We start from the raw sequence: 17,156 nt of genomic DNA, 5'->3' as shown, positions 1-17,156 counted from the left end.
ATATATCTCTTCTGCTTAAGGTCGAAATAGAGATTATATTTCCTTGAATGAACACAGATGTATGCCTAAGTGACTTGAACCTGCAGAGCTGTTTTAATTTTTAAGGCCCTACCAATTTTTTTTTTTCTGATGTTTGAGAAGAATTGACTTCATTGACATAGACGATTCAGAACAATACCTGGAACTAAGGAAATAGTTTGAGGGGGAATCTTTTTGTAAGATACTGGACAGGTGACTACCTTCTGAGCTTTTATTCATACATTTCAACTCTCCTTCTGTGGTTATAGAAATCCCAGTACTTTCAAAGATCTTTGACTTTTAATCAACTTACAAGTATTGTTTTGTTTGCACCCTGTGAACACTGCACAGTGAGGAAAAATTATTTTAAAACAAATGTATTCACCAGTTTGTAGAGCTGGAACAAATTAACAGCTGAGAAGGTGCAATGACTAATTTAATCATTTTAGTTGAAAATTAGGAGAACTAATTTAATTGATTTAATTGTTGAAAGAGTTTCATCAAATGACTAGCCGAGACTATAAACCTTGAAGAATTGATGCAGAATCCTTTCTTCCATGTCTGTCTTTGCTGGAGAAAAACTATCTATATCTGATTTCCTAAAACTTGGGTGGTCATCTAAAAAACCAACATTTAGAAAACTTAGATGTGAATATAGTGAAGCAGATTGTCTTCTCTCCAAATTATAACTCAACTTTAAAATTTGTGAAGTTGAATAAAAATAACTAATTGGTGGTATTCAATATATATTGACTTTTTTTTCTTGTTAACAGAATGGCAGTATTATGGAAGGCTTAGCATTGTGGAAAAATAATGTAGACAAACGTTTTGAGGGTGTTGAAGACTGCATGATCTGTTTCTCAGTCATTCATGGTTTCAACTATTCTCTTCCCAAAAAAGCCTGTAGAACATGCAAGAAAAAGTTCCATTCAGCCTGCTTGGTAAGTCTAAAGAGAAATTAACTTACTTATGTTTTATGTGTATTATATGAATGATATCTAACTTTGGAAAAGAAAACAATGTCAAACTTTTAATTGTAGTTAACGGGAGACATATTAAAAATGATTTTTTACAATCTGTAAGAGATAATTAGTAATTTGCTGAGAATGGTAGCATCAAAGCACTTTAATAATTGGACGTTTCTAATATAGTTCTCAGACCTCAAAAAATAGTTGGTCTTATAAGATTTAGACCATAAAGGAGACTGAAAAAATTGGAACTGGGGCCCATCTGGCATTAGAGCTCTTGGCTCTTTTTAAGCATCATATTGAAAAGAAAGCCCCCCTCTGTGTAGCTGCTCTGCAGGAGGCTTCCTTATATATCTCAGTGGGCGTGTGTGCCTGAGCCTAGGTGGACGGGATCAGACTGTAGCCTTTGGAAGTAATACTGAGTTGTGTTGATTTTGGAGATGAATGGAGGGAGCACAAATTTCAGTATTCTCCTTTTTTTACTTTATCATTTTAAGGTTACTTTAGATGTATATGTAAAGTGACAGGTTTAAAAAGTTCTTTTAACATTTAAAACCTTTTCTTTTTCAGTACAAATGGTTTACATCCAGCAACAAATCCACTTGTCCACTCTGTCGTGAGACCTTTTTCTGAGATTTTTTTTTTTTCCCATTGGAAGTGATCCCTGAAGTAAGTCAAGCAAAGGCAGTGGATTTGAATCCTTCTTTAAGTGTTGATGTGAGGAGGCCAGTGAGCTAAAAATAGGACCTTCTCTGGAAAATTACTTTCGTTAATGTAATGATCCTAAAATCAGGTTTGCGTATCTTTAGATTGCTTTGTAAATGTTTGGAAGCCTTTTCTTTTACATAAGAATATTACATATTTGAGAGAAAATATTTATATTAATAGTTCAATCTCTTTGTATATTTAAAACTAAATATAGAAAAACCCTAAATTACAGATTTGGAATTTGTGAAAGCATTGTACAACTATATTATATTGATAAACCCATTCAGTTTATTGATCTATGTTCTAGAATAATCCAAATGAGGCAAATGAATTGAGAGGGTTGATTTATATCTACAGGTGTTTTAAGACTTATTTATTAGTTATGACAATGAAATAAATTAGTATTCTCATATTTATAGATTATTTCAATGATAAAAATGACACTAAAGCGATAAATGTAGCTTATTTTAAGCTACTTGAAGCATGCTATGAAATCCTATATAAGAGAGTGTAAACTGAACTTTAAGGTGCCTCCTTTTATCAAGGGTTATGAGATTCAGAGAATTAAACTCATGACACTGAGCTTTTGTTGTGGAAGGAGAATTTCCATATGTTAGTGAAACTGAATTGCAGACTTGTCTGTGAATTTATTAGTCATTTTGATTGAGTCTCCAGAGGATGAGAATTTGAGAGAAACAGAAATGAGATTATTTCATTCATGAAGCAGAGTGGTACTTATCCCTCTATGGAGAGAAATAAATGAGTATTTCTGAAACTTAAGATTGGTGGAAAAAACAACAAAAAACATGTAAATGCTGTAAATGGCTTTCAGTTTTGTAAGTGAAATTTACTATTCTTACTGACCAAAGTTACAGTGAATTAGAGTTGGGGGAGCTAATTTTCCAGCCAAGTAAAGAACTTTAGTACTAAGTAAAAAGTAGTCTTAGCAGGCTGAAGTGGAGCAGGTGAAACTGCCTTTTGCTGTAACATTATTACCCTTAAAAATCGTGCCCAAAACATAAATGTGGAAATTTGGAACTTGGAGTAATTTTATTGTCGTCTTGTATGACATGGGAAATATTAGCATATCTAACAGCAAGGTTACTTGAAAGATTAGCTAATCAGCTCTGTTGCAAATGTTTAATTGGCAAAAAGCAACTCATGTTGAATAAAATTACTGCTTATCATCAAATGGGTAAAATGGTTATTATTGAAAGAGTATGAATGTGGTCAGAGTATTCTAGTCGAGAGTGAAATATTATGTGTGAGTTACAGGTCTCTTGAGGTATATTTGTAGATGCAGTGTCATACCCAGTTCTGTCTGCCTCCTAAAATTTTTTCTGTAGTATTTATTATCTTCCAGCCTTGAAGCTCAGTTAGTAAGTCAAGTACAGATAGCAAAATTCTACTACCTCTTCTTAACCCCTTTCTTAAAATAGTCTATGTCTCTCTCTAACATAATAATCCCTAAGGATTGGGTTACTCATCTGTGAAAGTTACATTTTCTTTAAAAACTGTTTTATAATAAGAGTTTGTTTATAACTTTTCCAGTATTGGTACTTCTTGGCTTCTGACCCAAACCCCAAGTAGAAAAGAAAAGGGAATAATGGAGAATTGTTTTTCCACGGTAGTATTTAGACATCAGGTTCTTGGTGAAACACTAATTAAGTGGGATACCAGCTCTTCATACTTAGGACTCTTAACATTTCTTTGAGACTTGTAAATATAAATGTACTGTTTATATGCTAAAGAAAAAGCTTTCCAAAATAAGGGTGAAATTCAGAATACCATATTAATTAAAGTTTTATTTATATAGCTTTGACAGCTCTAGAAAGCATCCCTTAAAATTTTAGCATGAGGACATTTTAAAATTGCATGAAATTCAAAGCCTATTAGGAAACTTATTAACTTAAAACCCTACTGTACATTGCAAATTTTAGAATTTATTTTTAACTCTTATTTATCACATGCTCTAGTATATGTACATAAGTTTCTGTGGCTTAAATAATGTTATTATTAGATAAGTTTTTGTGGTGTGAATATTGTTATTATTTGATTGTTATACCATAGGTGCCCATTAAATTTTTTTAATTGCAAAATATTTCACATATACAGAATAATATAAATGCCCTTGTACTCTTCACAAACTATTTTGCCATATTTGCTTTTGATTTTAAAAAACAATAAAATGTTACTCTTTTGTACTCCCTCCCTGATGCCATTTCCTCTTTCCCTCCCTAGAGCTAATCTGTTCCGAAGTTGGTGTGACTTCTGTTTAAGATTTTACACTTCACCCCATGTTTGTATCCATGAATAATATATAGCAATTTTTAAAAAAATTTATATTTATATGATATCCTATTGTATGTAATCTTTCGTAACTTGCTTTTTCACTCAACATAACTGCTGTTAAATATCACTTTGTATCGGTTTACTTACCAATTCCCCCAGGAATGGTCATTTCAATTGTTATTTTTGCCATTTTGAACAGTGCTCAAATGTATACTTTTGATAATGTTTTCTCGTGCAAGTGTGCTAGATATTCCGGACATACGCCCCAAAATGGAATTTCAAGTAGTAGATAGCTATACTCTGACTTTAGATGGTGTCAAGTTGCTCTCCAGATGGTGTGCAGATTTGCACTCCCCGTGGCCGCGGTGTAAGAGAATTCTGGGCTTTCGACCTCGTCACCAACACTTTAGTTGTCTCAGAAGAGCTGTAAGAGAGTAGGTCTTTGTTTTAATTTATGTTTACCTGGCTACCAAGCATCTTAGCTTCATTTCATATTTTTATTTGTCATTATTTTGTGAATTTATTTCCTGTATACCTATTTTTCTCTTGGATTGCTTAAATTCTTGCTGATCATAATGCTTTACTTGTTACAGGGCTTCTAGTATGTTGCTTGACTTCAATGTTAAATTTAACTTTTCCAGTTAAATTTAGTCAGTCATCATTGTTTTTCTTCAAACTTTTGTTCTTTCCCTGAGGTTTAAAAAAATACATAATTTATTTTGTCTGAAGTTATAAATTTCAAAATATGCCTAATTCACCTGAAATTAAATTCGGTGACTGTTGTCAGGTAAAAATCTTAACCCATATTGATAGCCAGTTCTCATAGCATCATTGATTAAATAGTACGCCCATTCTGCATTGACTTTGTGGTGCCTTCTCTCATGTTACCAAATCCCCCTGTGGGTGTAGATTGGCTTCTGGACTTTCATTCTATTTCATTGATCTACTTATCTGTATTAATTCTACACAGTTTTGTTTTGTTTTTTCCTTTAAAAGATAGCTTTAGGGCCAGCCGAGTGGTGCGTTGATTAAGAGCTGGCTTGGGACACCAGCTCTGAGCAGCAAGGCCCCGGTTCGGATCCCACATGAGGGCCAGTGACACTGCCCTCTACAGCTAAGATGGTGAACAACAGCTCGACCTGGAGCTGGGCTGCCGTGAGTCACGGGCGAAGGCATAGCCTGCAGCCCCTGCTGCAGTGGGCTGCCATAAGCTGCCGTGTGTGGTCGGCAGCCAGCGTGAGCAGCCAGCAGCCGGTGTGAGTTGCCACGAGCCGCAGTGAGCGGCTGTGTAGAGGCCGGCGACCGATCTGCCTCACCTGGGAAGAGCTCAATGATAATACCAACATGGGCCAGTGAAGCGAAGTCCTTCACAACTAGACTGAAGAAAAAGACAGCAACTTGTCTGTTCCCCTTCCCGATTCCCCAGTGCAGTTCCCCTCCCCTAATTCCCCAATAAAAAAATCTTAAAAAAATTAAAATAATTTAAAAATAATAAAATAAAAGATAGCTTTATAATTAATCTTAAAGATTAGGTGACTAGTCCTCCTCATCTGTTCTTTAAGACTGTCCTTGGATAGCCAACCCTCTGTTATCTAAGAACTTCCTTCCTCTCCTTGTTTACTATCACAGCCAGTTTGTCCTTATCATAATGAGTTGTCTTATCAAGGAATTTGGCAAGTTCCCATCTTAGGTTTTATCTGATGTGACCAGGGACCTCTTCTGGCTTTGCCAGATCTTGTCCTTAGGTGTTACCACCTAGATGTCCTCAGTTTATTATACTGATGATAATGGGAATCAAATTGCTATAATATTTAGATTCTGTTGAGTACATTAAAACAATAGTTCCTGTTTTTTTTAAAAAATTAAATATTTATAGTATTCCACTGGAAATTATCTTATTTACATTTACTTAAATTTATCATGATAAATGTTAGTTATCAATTTAAAAATGTGTGAAGTATTACATACTTTCCCAAAATTTGTTTAGGAGGCATGTAAGCAACAAAGTTGGAAGACACTGTCCTGGCAGATGGTAAGTGAAAAGGTGGCTGGCAGGTTTCCAGACCAGAGTTAAACAGACCCACACAGACAAATCCATACTGATAGTTTTGTAGAGATTTAAAAGTATTTCTTAACTTGAGGTTCAGTGCTAGAGGGTCTGTGGTGAATAGCATGTCACACTCCCGGTGAGCCACCCAAGTCATGGCGCTACAGAGTTGAAGAAACTGCCTTCTTTACTGCTTAAGTCAGACCTTCCAAAGGCTTCCAATGACTAGCATTCTAGCCATTTCTGGAAAAGAGAAATCAAACAAAACTCTGTGTAGTCAAAGTCTGGTCCTTCCCTTATAACAGAACTGACAGCTTTTACAAAGAGGAAAGGTTACATTTTCTATCAACAGAAGAATATATACTTTGACATTTTACTAGAAATGGTTTTGTAGTTAATTGTCACAAGATTACAATTAAAGTAGTTACATTTTCTCCAAAAGCACTTAGTACCCTCTGATGCAAGCTTTGCCATAGTATGCTGGACGATAGATAGTTCTGAGGATGATGCCTGTGGAATTCCACGTCTGCTTTTCTCAGCTTACTATGCTGGCAAGACTTCTCAATAAGCAGCCTTTCTTGTTTTTTGATTGACTTTAAAATGGAATATTTTAAGTGCTAAATGTGATACATATTTATAGGTTTGGGGTACATACTCTTTTAAGAAGTTGCTTCCTATTGCTTATTTTTTAAAGTCAAATGCTTTTTCTCCCATCTATTTAAATGACAAGTGTTTTCCCCTCCCTTGATCCTTGTGGTGGATTACATACCATATTTCCCCATGTATGAAACGCACCTTAATTTTGGGGCCCGAAATTTGAAAAAAAAATGTATTACATAAAGTTATTGAACTCGTTTTATTCATCATAAAATTCATACAACTCATCACTGTCAAAACTCGCAACCCTTTTGTTTTTTGCTCTGCATCAATATTCTTGGTTTTTTGTTATGTGTGCCCTAAACTAATCAAATACCAACCAATAGGGCAGGTTTGCGTAAGAGCCCATCTGGTCTGCTCCAAACTTTCTCAAACCAGATCATCCCATCCTGATCCATCCAACCCTTGTCATGAACATGGACAATCACTCCTCGAGGAATGTCTTCTTTTGGCATTGGTTTGCGTTTGAAAATCCGCGTAGGAGGCAGCTTGGTTCCGTCGGCACAACAAGCAAGAACAACTGTATAATGGCTCTTTTCATGTCCACTTGTCTTCACAGTTACAGTTTTCACCCCCTTCTTATCAACAGTTCTGTTACTTGGGACATCAAATTGAAGGGGGACTTCATCCATATTTGCAATCTGTCCCAATTCAAACTGATGTGTCTTGCGACATTGACAAAACGATGAAATTCAAGGACCTTCTGCTCATAGCTTTCAGGCATCTTTTGGGCAAGTCTGGTGCATGTACGCATGCTTAGTCCATTCCGTTTCATGAACCTGAAGCACCAATTGTGTCCTCCTTTGAAATCAGTAACTTCTTTTTCGTCAGCAATTCTTCTTGCCTCATGCTGAACTATCTTTGTGGACACAGGGATTCCAATTGCCCTTTGCTCTTCAATCCATACCTTCAATTCCCTCTCTAAATCTGGCCATTTTGCTGACTTGCCTCTCATGACCTTCTGCTGTGGCATTTTCAGTAGGGTGTCTTCTTCCTGTAGCCAGTTTCAGATTGTTTTCTCAGTTGGAGGAGGGCCAAACTTATGTTCAACAGCACGATTTCCATTCACTATTGCAAACTGGATCACTTTTAACTTGAATTCAGCACTGTATGAAAATCATTTCTGGGCAGAACGTGGCAAAACAACCTACCGTAATATACCAGTAACAAGTGCGAAATGAGCGCAAAGACAAGCGCAAAAAAGTGGGAAATGCAAGTAAAAAAATCTACAACCACTGTATAAGACGCACCCAGTTTCTAGACCCCAATTTTTTTTAAAAGGGTGCGTCTTTACGTTAAATACGGTAAATAGATTTTCTAATGTTCAATCATCCTTGCATTCCTGGGATAAACCATACTTGCTCATGATCAATAGTATTATTACTAATATGGATTTCAAAAACATTTTAAGTTTTGCATCTTTGTTCTCAAATGAAATTAACATGATAATCTTGTATATTCATAAGTGAGATTAACCTATAATTTTTTTTACATTATTTCTGTTTGGTTTTGGTATCAATGATATGCTAGTGTCATAAAATGAGTTAGGATTCTTGAATGTTTGGTAAAACTCACCTGTAAAATCACCTGGGCCTGGTGCTTTTATTGTGGGGGGTGAGGATGGAATGGGCAGATACTCAGGTAATTCAGTTTCTTTAATGGTCATAGACTCTTTAAGGTATTCTATTTTTTCATGAGTGGGCAAGTTTTACTTTCTTAGGAAATTATCCATTTCATCTTTCAAATTTATTGGTATAAAGTTATTCATGGTATTTTCTTACAATTTTAAATATTTGTACTCTATTTGTGAGTATGATCTTTTCATCTCTACTATTGTTTATTTGTGCCACGTTGCTCTTTTTTTTTTTTATCAACCTTACTAGAGGTTTATCTAAATCTTTTCAGAGAACAGGTTTTTATTTCAACCACTCAGGTTCTTCAGTTTTGTTTCATTAATTTCTTGTGTTATTTCTTTATACTTTCTGATGGTTTATTGTTCTTCTTATTGCAACTTCTTGTTTACTAATATTTACTAATTGTCCTTATTTTTTGTTTTCTAATAGATGCCTTTGAGGAATGTATTTCTCTACACTTGAACCATATTCCACATTGTTAATACGTGGTGCTTTTTCATTTCATAATTTTCAATATGACTGTTAGTTTGACCCAGTTATCTAAAAGTGAGGGGTTTTTTTCTTGTTTCAAAAATATTGGAAGCATTTTGGCTATCATTTTTGTTTTTACTTTTGGGACTACATTTCTGCCTGTACCTCACTGTGTGTGTGATTTCTGCCTCATAGTGGTTGCTTTTTCCTGTTGTGTACTCTGATCCTCAGAAGTGAAACACAGTCCAGCCAGCTCACATTCAGTTGGAGGAGGAGGCTCTGCCTTTGAAAGGAGGAGAGTCACAGAATTTGTGGACACACTTCTATTCCCCACAATGGAGAAAATGCACATACAGGCTTCAGTGGAGCACAGTGTCGTGCTAAAACAAGATTCTTTATAACATAAGAGAGTAAAGCACACATCGATTTGAAACTGGTTGCGGTAACTATATAATTTCTGATTGCTTCCAAAATGTGATATTCTACCACAGAGTCCTGTAGTTCATTTACACACACCCACTTTATTCTGAGCTATGAAATGCTTAAGCTGATGTTAAAACACAATATAATTCAGCAAAGCAGTGCATTCTTTTGCTCTGCGCTGCCTGTCATAAATGGAGCTCAGCTGCACTGAGTCTTTCGAAGCCAAATATGCAATTGAATACTGTCCTAAACAGCATCAAGCCCTTCCCAACAAGTTCTCTACATTATGGGTGTATTTTGCTTAAACTCAGAAACGTGTGATGAAAAAAGGTAATATTTGCTATACACCATGGGAGCAAGGGAGGGGTCAGCACATAGCCAATCTGCTGAACAAGCAGCCCGTCTACTTCCGGAATTCATGGTTATTTTAGATACCTGCTCAAAGACAAGTGGTTTACCACATGCCACTTCTGAGTGCATTTATGTATCACCCTGGAGCTTTGACTTTTCATTTAAATCAGTGATGATTGCAAAATTATTTCATTAATTTCTTCCAATTTTTTATTTTACCTATGCAAAGCAAATAATTACTGATGCATTTCATTAGCAGAATGTTACAGTTAAATGGTGCCAGTTTTATATATCAATGTCATCAGATACAGAAAAAGAAATCAGTTAAGTCAATGCCAAAATTGGTTCAAAAATTTTTAAATTCAAGGAACTAAATAAACCTTTTAGAAATTCTGTTGGCGATACAACATCAGACAATATTGTACATAGTACAAATTAAGTTTAAACTTAACGCTTAGTAGAAAGCTGTTAGGGTTTATGGTTTTGTTAGTCATCACCCCAAAGCTTAGCAGTTTAAAGCAACAAACATGTATTGTCTAACAGTCTCTGGGCCAGGAGTTTGAGGAGGGCTTATCTGGTGGTTCTGTATTGGGGTCTGTTGTGAAGGTGAGGTCAGGATGCTGGCTGTGTCTGTGGTCATCATCCGAAGGCTTGATGGGGGCTGGAGGATCCTCTTCTAGATGGTTTTCTCACATGGCTTTGGGCAGGAGACTGCGGTCCCTCACCACGTGGATGTGTCCATGGACCTGCTTGAGTGTGCTCAGACACGGCACCTGGATTCCTCCAGAGTAGGCGATTCAAGACAGTAAGACAGAAGCTCTGATTCCTTTTAGACCATCTCTGAAAAGTACACCATCACTTTTGGGTTCACTCTTACTAGCACTGCTAGCTGTGGCAGCTTTAGCCCCCACTCTGCGCTGGTGCCATGTTACATATGCCAGTCACTGCATCTTGTGCCCTTCGTGTGAGCATACGTTACTAATGATCACCTGCACCTTAATAGGTCTAGCGAGTGCTCAAGGACTGACTTGGCCCATCAACACAGGTCATGCCTCCGTCCTGAGAGTACAGGCTGGCGCCACCCCTCAGTTCTCTAACTGGTGTGAGCTGTAGTGAGATGCTCTGCAGCACATCTTCACCAGTGCTTGGGATTGTCAGACGTCTTCATTTTTGGCAACTCAGTGGGTCTAAAACGCGCTCTCATTTAGTCTTGATTTGCATTTTTCTAATTAACAGTGTGGTTGGGATTTCCATATATTTATTAGACTTTTTTCTCCCATCATTTAAGCCTTTTTATATTGAATTTCTGTTTGTTTTTCTACTTGGTAATTTATAAGAATTCTTCATTTTGGCTACCAAGTTCTATACATATTGAAAACTTCTAATTTGTGAATGTCTTCATTTTCTTTATGGTGCCTTTTGATGACTTTAGGATATGTGTTTTAATCATTTTATAAAAATGCTTTTCTGGGCAGCTGTCTATCCTAGATTCTGCCCCTGGTGACTCCTCTGCCAGTGTTTCTCTTCTTAAATACGTTTTCTAACTTCTAAAAAATTTTCTGCCCTGATGTCATAAAGATATTTGCCTATATATTTCCAAAACTCAAAAATTTCAGCCTTTTATATTTACTCCTTAATTCATTTAGTGGACTTTTGTATATGGTTGAGGTAGGAAACCAAATAAATTAATATATATATATATATATATATATATATATATATATATATATTCACTTATACCAGTACTAGTTATAGAATATTCCATTTGATCTGCAATGCCATCTCCATCATACATAAGTTTCTATATATATACACACATTTCTTTATGGGTTTTCTATTTTGTCTGTCTTTGGGCCAATACAAAACTATCTTCATTACTGTTATTTAATAATAAATACTTGACATCTGGGTAGTTTGTGCTCTTCCATGTTCCTCTAATTATTTGGGAGTGTATTGGCTGTTCTTGGCCATTTGTTCCAAGTTCCATTAAAAACTCTATTGGGATTTTGACTGGAACTGTACTATATCTAGAGGAAGAATTATCTTTATAATAACGAATCTTTCTATTCTTGAACATGGAGTATCTCTCCATTTAGGTATCTAAATGGTTTTCTAGTCAAGTTATAAAACTTTATGCATGCTAGTCTTCTGCATATATTAGATTAATTTCAATGACTTATTGCTTGTGATTATTGTAAATGCTATTAAAGTACATTTTTCTTATTATGGGGGACTAGTGCTTAGAAACACAAATAATTTTTGAATATTGATCTTATAGATCTTACTGTCTGTGGCTTCTTTGGGGTTTTCTTAGTAAATGATCATTATCATCTGTTAATAATCTCAGTTTTGTTATTCTTTGCTATCCTTTTTATTTTTCTTATTTGCTGGCCAGAACTTTCACTGGAAAAGTTAAAAAGGAGTGGTGATAGGTGGTTTCTTTGTCTTGTTTCTGGTTTGTAAAGAAAATGCTTCCAGAGTTTCTCCTTTAAGGATACTTGCCATAGTTTTTTGTATATAAGCCACTATCAGGTTAAGGAAGTTCTTCCTCCTTCCTCAAGTTTTCTAAGTATATTGAATTTTAACATGTTTTTTCCACATCTGTTGAGGCGATAATGTGTTTTTCCACTTTAATTTATTAGAATGATAAATGGAATTTATAGATGTTTGTATTAAACCATGCTTACATTCCTGAGATAAATTCAACTTGGTCATGGTGTATCATGATTTATATAGACTGCTAGATTTAGTTTGTTGAAGCTTTTATTGTTTTTTTCCTCTATGTTGATGTGATTGGCCTGCAATTTTCCTTCTTATACAGTCCTTATCTGGTTCTGTTCCTAAGGTTATACTTGCCTCATACAATGAATTGGGGAAAGAATTGTCTCTTCTTGGGCATACAGTTCAACTAGATTGGTAACATCTGACTGAAATCTGGCCAGTGGAATGTGAAGTGGTTTATGCTACTTCCAGGACTGGCTCATAAAAATCGCCCATGCATCATCCACCATTCTTTTTTTTTTTTCCCTGTAACTATGTTGACTTAGAAGCTGAAAATGATGGTGGTACAAAATAGAAGAACCTTGCCTGAGTCTCTAAATGATTGAATGGTACAGAGCACTCTCCACCCCCTAGACAAACACATTACACTATAAAATGAGTAAACAAAAAAAAAGTACACTCTGTCTCACTAATAAAGAACTCAGCACATTGAAGTGGAATGCTATTTTGATAAAATATGTGGTTTTGGTTTAGTCTTTGGGGGAGTGGGAGGAAGAGAGGAAACTGATACCAGAAACTGGAAAGATGGTGACCTATGTTAACCACTGGCAAAGCAATTGGTAAAACTGTGACCAGCAATATTTAAGTACCAGCTGAGCTTTAAGGGAAGAGGTTGGGAAACTGTTTATAGTGGATGCTGAGTGTTATTGACTGCATTTGGCAAGGTGTTATAGGAAAAAATGGATCCGTTTATAAAAAGTAATGGAAGTCAGAGTGTAAAAACGCAAGGTAATGAATGAATGAAAAATCTGACAGCTTCTAGATCCCAAATGTAGAATAAACAGGCTTATTAAAATCAGATTAAGAATGCTCTTTTCCCATCCAACTCCACCATTTTTTTGAGAGAAAGGCATGGGTGTGAAAAAGTGAAGATATGAAGCACTTTTGAGACCTATGTGTAGGACAAAATAGATGTAGTGATTGGCATATGGGACTGTCAGCAAATGTATCAGAAGCCTACTACATTTTTGAGGAAATCTATTGTCAAAGAAACCCAGAGCCTAACCCCCCTCCAAAAATAAACCCTTGACTCTTGAATGTACCTTAAAACAACCCCTGGGCAGGAAACCGACTGCAAGAATTTGCCAGTCCCCGAGATGTTCTAGCCAGTGGAATGGGGGCAGAAGTGATGTAGGCTACTTCAGGACTGGCCCATAAAACTTTCCCATGCCCGATCCTCCATTCTTTAGTCCTTTCCATGCTGACTTTGAGGTGGCATGCTGTATGTGGCGGTGGCACCAGATAACACCCATCCCAAATGTGGTTAAGGGGAAAGACAAGGCAGAGCTGAATCACAGAGAGCAATGAATGAGAATTGTTCCCAGAGAACAAAAGCTGCTAGTGCTCTACAGTGTCCTTTTATTGCCTCTCCTTCCTGAGATGGCTGAATTAACTTTGCAGACCTTGGCAATTAGGTTGGGGTCTTATGTCAGAGTTCTAGTCAATGGAATAAAGGAGCAAGTGAGGGAAGCCATTTATAAAACCCATAAAAGCCCATAAAAACCTCCCATCCTTGGAAGTTAATGTTGGAGATGGCAGCATCACACGATGGAACAACTCCGTGGAATACGGCCCCTCCTGGCAACCCTCCCCCCCGCCCAAACCATTCTGGACAGGGACCTCAGCAAACAGTAACTTTCATTTTCTTAAGCAATTAGCCTTTTGGGGTTGTTACAGCAGCTATCTTGCCCTCACTAGTAATACCCTCTTTTGTATTAAAATCTCCCTCTGCCTCTGTCTTGTAAGACATTTGTGATTACATCTGGGGCCACCTGAATAATCCAGGATACTCTTCCTCATTTCAAGATCCTTAATTGCATCACCTCTGCAAAGTTCCTTTTGCTTTGTAAAGTAACATTCACAGGGTTGAGAGGATTAGAACACAGATATCTTTGGGAGCTATTGCTCAGCCTACCACATGTATTGTACATATTTAACTTTAATATCTTCACCTCCTGGGGTGTTTTTCCTGAAATACATCTTTTAAAACTTCCTTTATTGTAGATCTCTTGTTGGTAAACTTCCTCACTTGCATCTGTAAATGGTACTTTTTAAAACTTCATTTGTGAGTTTTTTTGGACCACAATAGGTTGACCATTATTCTTAACATTTTGAAGATGTTTTTCCACTGGCTTCTAGCTTCCATTGTTGCCGTTTGAGAATCTGTTGTTATTTTAATGATTTAGTTATCATTCCTTTATGTTAAAGGGACAAATGGTATTTTGTGGTTTGTGGTCTCTGGTGCGACCACTCAGCTCGCCACTGCCAGCCAGAGCAGCCACGCGCCATGTCGTGAGCGGGCAGGGCTGTGCGCTGGCATTTTAGTTACAAAACAGTTCGCCAGCCCCTGCTTAGCAGTGATCTGTGCCTTCCCTCTGACTGCCTTTTCAGATCTCTGCTTTTGGTGGTTTGCAGTTTTAGTATATGTCTAGGGGTGAATTGCCCTTTATCCTGTTTATGCTTCCAGGATCTGTCTTCTTTTTAGTCAATTCTGGAAAAAATATCAGCCATTATATTTCCAAATATTTCCTCTTACATTCTTTCTGGGACTCTTGTTTTTCTAGACCTTTGCATTCTATCCTTCATCATTAAGTCTCTTTTTAGCTATCTGCCTACCCTGACCATTGTGGCTTTTGATTTTAGGAATTCTTTTTTTTTTTTTAAGATTTTATTGGGGAATTGTGGGAGGGAACAGCGTTGGAGAATCGGGGAAGGGCAACAGACAAGTTGCTGCCCTTTTTTGTTCAGTCTATTTGTGGAGGACGTCGCTTCACTGGCCCATGTAGGTATTATCATTGCGCTCTTCCCAGGTGAGGCAGATGGGTCGCCAGCCACTGGAATGCCGCTTATGCCGCTCACGCCAGCTGCCAGCCGCCCACGGCGGCTTATGGAAGCCCACGACAGCCTACGCGGTCGCCAGTGACTCACGGCAGCCCAGCTCCAGGTTGAGCTGTTGTTCACCATCTTAGCTGTAGAGGGTGCAGCGTCACTGGCCCACATGTGGGATCTGAACCAGGGCCCTGCTGCTCAGAGCTGGCGCTCCCAAGCCAACTCTTAACCAATGAGCCACTCGGCCGGCCCTGATTTTAGGAATTCTATTTCTCATTTTAAAAAGTTGCCTTGAATTTGTTCTTTCCAAATAATATCTTCTTGTGTATGCTTTATTTTATGATTATGTTGATTGTTCAAACATTTCCAACAATCTGTAATCTAAATAGAACAGTTCTACTACTTATATTCCTTTGGTGTCCAGTCTGTTGTTTTTTCTGTCCTTCTTGATTATAGTTTTACTTCTTGGTGATCAATGGTCTGGATGCTTTTAATGTTAATTTTTCCATGTTAATGTTACTCACACAGATAATACAAATCCTACAACAGAGTGTAGCACAGATTAGGTATTTTATTTCTCACAGATTGTTAATTTTTCTTTCCATTCGAGGTCCAAAGTTAATTTTTTGCTGCCTTCCTTGGGCTAAATGATATAGTTTTACAGGCATCTGTTTAAAAAACTTAACAGCTCTGTTTAATGCTGAAGGAGCTATATTTGCAGCTCTCTTGCGTAAGGCTCCTGGCCACAGTTCCCATTGATCACCAGGGCATTAGCATCCACTTTTCACACTAGTATTCTTTCCTTTGTGTGTAATAATGTGGTATTTCCCTGTCTTTGGCCACTGTTTTAGTTTGTTAGGGCTACCATGACAAAATACCACAGGCTGGGTGGCTTAAACAAGAAATTTATTTTCTTACAGTTCTGGAGGCTGAAAGTCCAAGATTAAGGTGTTGCCAAGTTCAGTTTCTCCTGAGGCCTCTCCTTGGCTGGCAGATAGCTTCCTGTGTCACATGGTCTTTCCTCTGTGTGCAAGTAACCCTGGTGGGTCCCTTTATATACTAGTCTCCTTTTCTTATAAAGACACCAGTCAGGCTGGATCACGGCCCACCCTAAGAGCCTCATTTTAACTTAACTATCCCTTTAAAGTCTCTGTCTCCTGTACAGTCACATTCTGAGCTACTGGGGATCAGGGCTTCCACACAGGAGTTTGGGGGGTTCACAATTCAGTCCATAACAGTTATAATATGTGAAGTTTTGGGTGCCTTTTATGTAGCATTTCTATGTTTTTATTTTCCTATGTTGATAAAAGTCCTCTATGCTAATTTTAAAGTGTTTCAAATATTTACTGAAAAGTATTCAAGACTCCATTCCCCAAAATTATGAGTAAAAGCTCACAATAACATTATAAGATATATATATATATATATATATATATATATTTTTTTTTTTTCTCCTTTCCTTCCTGGGATACAAGAGGTTATTGAAGATTTCAGATGGCAGTATTTCTGGGAAGGAGAATCCATTTACAGATGTCACATTCAACTAAATACTAATTTTGACCTTTTTGCTGCTGAAAGAAGCATAAGAAAATGGATAGAAAGCTTTTGAATTCAGATCTGTGTGTGAATGCTGCCGTACTGGCTTTACCCTTTATTTCTGTGCTTCTTTTAACAAGTTATTTAACCTTTCTGAACATCAAAGATAGTTCTGTCGATTGTTCTAAGGGTTAAATGACAATGCTATTTAAAGCAATAATTGTAAAATTTTGGCAGGTTTAAGAAATACTGGCTAGTACATTTTTAAAAATAAAGTTTTTATGTCTGTTCAGAAGATTCCACATGTCTATGGTAGGGTTTAAGAATTTATAATCTTTGGGCCAGCCGAGTGGCGCATTTGTTAAGAGCTGGCTTGGGACGCCAGAGGGCCCCGGTTCGGATCCCACATATGAGGGCCAGTGACACTGCCCTCCACAGCTA

At 37.0% G+C, this 17,156-nt stretch overlaps 1 protein-coding gene across 1 annotated transcript in view; it reads left to right on the top strand.

The window, feature by feature from the left end:
* LTN1 (listerin E3 ubiquitin protein ligase 1) overlaps nucleotides 1-2,886 on the top strand; it is a 52,710-nt gene extending 49,824 nt beyond the window's left edge. Inside the window, exons 29-30 of the mRNA XM_019654975.1 lie at nucleotides 792-959; nucleotides 1,557-2,886. Coding sequence (XP_019510520.1) covers nucleotides 792-959; nucleotides 1,557-1,619 — 231 coding nt within the window. The 3' untranslated portion in view covers nucleotides 1,620-2,886. The remainder of the gene's footprint in view (nucleotides 1-791; nucleotides 960-1,556) is intronic.
* Nucleotides 2,887-17,156: the final 14,270 nt, after the last annotated feature.

Source organism: Hipposideros armiger, unplaced genomic scaffold (assembly GCF_001890085.2).
Source record: "Hipposideros armiger isolate ML-2016 unplaced genomic scaffold, ASM189008v1 scaffold_233, whole genome shotgun sequence".
Lineage (NCBI taxonomy): Eukaryota > Metazoa > Chordata > Mammalia > Chiroptera > Hipposideridae > Hipposideros > Hipposideros armiger.
The sequence above is the reverse complement of the archived record's forward strand: the minus strand, read 5'-3'. Positions and strand labels throughout refer to the sequence as shown.